At 44.0% G+C, this 3,782-nt stretch overlaps 1 protein-coding gene across 1 annotated transcript; it reads right to left on the bottom strand.

The window, feature by feature from the left end:
• Positions 1 to 1,661: 1,661 nt before the first annotated feature.
• LOC134541335 (cuticle protein 21-like) lies at positions 1,662 to 3,528 on the bottom strand. The gene is made up of 2 exons (XM_063384753.1): positions 3,495 to 3,528; positions 1,662 to 2,279 (listed from the first exon to the last, which is right to left on the bottom strand). The coding sequence occupies exons 1-2, from the start codon at positions 3,504 to 3,506 to the stop codon at positions 2,019 to 2,021; spliced, it is 273 nt and encodes a 90-aa protein (XP_063240823.1). The 5' UTR covers positions 3,507 to 3,528; the 3' UTR covers positions 1,662 to 2,018.
• Positions 3,529 to 3,782: the final 254 nt, after the last annotated feature.

Raw genomic sequence — 3,782 nt, 5'->3', positions numbered from 1 at the left:
GTACGCTTGCGCCGCATCTATCTCTCTTCCACTCGATTGGAACAACCATCGATTTTACTTTTTCGAGGCACATTAAACTTGAAACACTCCCATTCGTTTCCCACTTTTCCTATCATCGTCCTATCCTTAACAGAATAACACAGATTGGAAGAAGTTAAATAGCAAACATGTATAAAAGTTATAGTTAAAATAATCTCTTCGTTAAAGCAATAAACATATTTGAATTTATGAGTGCAAATAAAAGTAAATTTATAAATTAAATTGTAGATTACATTTCACTCCTTCTTTGTATCCATACAAAATAGTGATAATTCAATAAAAAATATTCAATTTTATTCATGAACGTATGAATCATTTCATCAATGTTTTGTTATGACGTTGTAACATTAAACTAACGTCCGTAAACCGACTTTACAGACAACCAATTTTTTTATATTTGTCTATTAAATTGCCTGCACTTGTACAGGTGTGGTTCCATTCAAGACAAGCAAGTGTTCCTGACTGCTTCCCCAGGAATCGGAGCCATATCGACGTAAAGCCATACAAATCACTGGCAAGGGAACAGAATGGCGCCTCGCTGTCTCGGTCGGTGCAACACACGGCCTGTCATCGACGGACGGTCGCTCTGCGTCACCGACGAACCCCCATTAGCAAATGAACCGTCCTGCTGGAAACTTGCGTCTCGCAGATTCGCTTCTCGGGCGTAACCGATAGGCCAGGGGAGAGAGGTGTCCAGCACTCGCATCCAATAGAGTTGCACCATTTCAGCGCGCGCCATTAACATAACATGGTTTCATTCCAAACCAACCAGAGACCTGGTAATTTACTATGTATGTATTCCCTAGAAAACTTTGTTGCGGGTGTTATTCTGCCGCCCGCAACACCCTGCATTTTGCTATCGATTTTTTTCATACCGTGTGTACCCCTGAAAGCAGGCAAACCGCCAGACACCGAAGCTTCGCCGGTTGCCTGGCCACCTGTCAACGCACCGCGGAACTTGTCACATGACCAGGATCAGCCACGTGACTCGGAAGTAGTTCCTGCGTGAAACCATCCGCTAGCACTTTTGTCCGTCCTGGAAAGGACAAAGAAAGTGTACTTGGCCAAAGAGATATATAGAACACTATGCTGTGTACGTTAGTGGGCTCGTTTTCGTTCTCCTCTTTGTGCAATGATTCTGTCACCTGCTCAAAAAAAAAAAATAGAAATAAGAGAGATGGATGAACGAAAGAATCAGACAGAGAGTGTGTGTGCATGAAATTGTTTCAGAAAATATATATAGGTATCCTATACCGTCAGCTATGAGTGCCTTGAATGTAATATTTGCTACCTGCGCGCTTGTGTTCCTCCTTGTTCAACCAGCAATGTAGAGAGCGCTGTTGTGAAAGTTTCTGCATTTCCCGCATAGAAAGCGCTACCTGTTATAGTTTTCATATTTCATCTAGAGATTTGGCGTGCTCCAAATGGCTGAATTGTTTGGGAAAAAATAACAGTAAAAGGCACAGTTTTTCTTTGTGATTTGTGTATTTCAAAAGTGAGTCACATTTATTGTTCATTAATCATTATTATTACTTGATCAATAATTATTGATATAATGATAAGTAATTTTAATAGAGTATTGATTTTGTTAATTCAAGTTTATTTTGAAATTTATCCTCTTTCTCTCTTCCTATCTCTTTCCATTTCTGCCGTTTTACCTCTTACTATGTAATTGCGAGTCTAGGTTTGAATTACCAAAGAGGTTTCACTTCTATCACATGCACTGATTTACACGTACAATCATTATTTTGTGGTAAATTTATGGACCCGTACGAAGCCAGCTTGTTAGTTATAGTTAAGAACGTAAATAAAGGAAAATGAAAGAAAACCTTGTTTGGTTAAATTAACATATTTATTGCGCAGCGTCTGATTTTCACAGAAAATACGTTTTTTATGTACACGTCTCGTCCTGCAAGGATGTCGAGGGGTGAGAGCTCGTGAGCGACGGGGGGGGGGGGGGGGCTGCTTGGGGGCGGCGCCTAGTAGACGATCTTGTAGCCGTGCTGCTCCACGGGCTCCACGGAGTAGGCGACGCGGGCGGGGGCGGCGTAGACCGCGGGGGCGGGGATCGCCACGGGGGCGGAGTAGGCGACGGCGTGCGGGGCGGCGGCGTACGTGGCGATGCCGGGGGCGGCAACCAGGGTAGAGCCCACGTAGCCGGGGGCGGCGACCAGGGGAGAGCCCAGGTAGCCGGGGGCGGGGGCGGCGGCGGCGGCGGCCACCAGGGCGGCGAAGATCACCTGCGGACACACACGAACATCATGGAATACCTTTATTGTTCTACATAAACGTGTAGATCAGTTTATCAGTGTATCCCTACTCATGACATAAATGCAAAAGTGTGTTTGTCGGTTTATCCTTCTTTCACGCAGCAGCGAAGCAACAGATCGATATGATTTTTTTTCATATAGAGAGCTTATGGGCCCGAGAGTGACTTAGACTACATATGATCATGAAATTCCAGCCCTACGGGAGTAAAAAAGGGGATTAATTCAGTTTAACTATATTAATTCATAGGAAGTAGGTCATAGACACGCACTGAGTTCGTGTCATTTCTCTCTGTCCGCCACACAGTCACATAGTAAGGTCTGGCAACTTCCTATCCTTCTCCTTGGCGAAATCCACCCGCTAAGTTGATCTCGCGGCTGCTGGCGAACTATAGGCGCCAACCACAACATAGTTTAGAACTTCGTCAATAAATGGCGTTGCCTTGAATTTGTAACGCGCTATCATTTGGTGCGTCCGTCACGTCTTGCCTCAGGGTTACCTGCCTTCCCACAAAATTAAAGGTGATGATTAGCGTCCCGGTTTTGCTGATGCGCAGCCTTGATGCACCGAGAATTAAATCAAAGGGACTTTAAATCAACAGATCTCGTTTTCAAAAGTTTATTTCCTACAGATTTGAAACTCGGTAGTGATGTTCGTTACACTTATTACAATGTGTTTAGCGAAGTAAACGCCGAGAACTTCCGCTAGTAGTAATATAACTGGGATACTACTAGCATAAATAAAGTGTTCAAATATTGCTGCACGAAAAGTCAACATATTTTAATTTAACAAGTACTGTCAAGATGCAAACGGATATTTTTGATACTTAGTCGTGGTAAATTCCCGCTGACGAATAAAGTGCAAATTATCATCGCAGTATATATGTTCAAAACACTACAGGGAATTAATAAATAATCATATATATAGTATTTTTTATCTTTACGTATAATTTTTTAATTGGGAAATTATTACGTTAGTTATTTTAATGAAAGATGCCTGCTCGTGTAATCGACCGAAGCCTGAAATAAAATATTTGTGTTGAATTGCATGGTTTTAAAATTTTCAAAAAAGCTACAGTAGGTACGAAAAAAGTTGAACTACTTCACGTATGTTTGTAGTTAATGTTGAAGCACAGTTGTGGGCTGAGAGGTTTTAGGGCTTGTTCAGTGCGGGTCGCGGATACTCACGAGCTTGTACATGGCGGTGGGCTGGAAGCTGACAGGATCTGCGAACTGACGTGTCCGGGGGCCGCCTCGCCTTATATACGTCACCGCGCCGCTGCGGGGTCGACCTTGGACCTGCACTTCCGGCTGCCTTCCTGGTCCACGCCCGCGGTCCCCCTACACCCCTCTACCCCCCTCCACTACCACTCGTTCACTCTACTCGAGACCACAGCGCTTTATCACGCCGCGCGTCGCTAGAGGTTTCAGATTAGTTCGTCAGTCACTCATGTGTTGAGACCGGTAAAATTCGCG

Source organism: Bacillus rossius, chromosome 18 (genome assembly GCF_032445375.1).
Source record: "Bacillus rossius redtenbacheri isolate Brsri chromosome 18, Brsri_v3, whole genome shotgun sequence".
Taxonomy (NCBI): domain Eukaryota; kingdom Metazoa; phylum Arthropoda; class Insecta; order Phasmatodea; family Bacillidae; genus Bacillus; species Bacillus rossius.
This window is presented reverse-complemented; position numbering and strand designations above follow the sequence as displayed.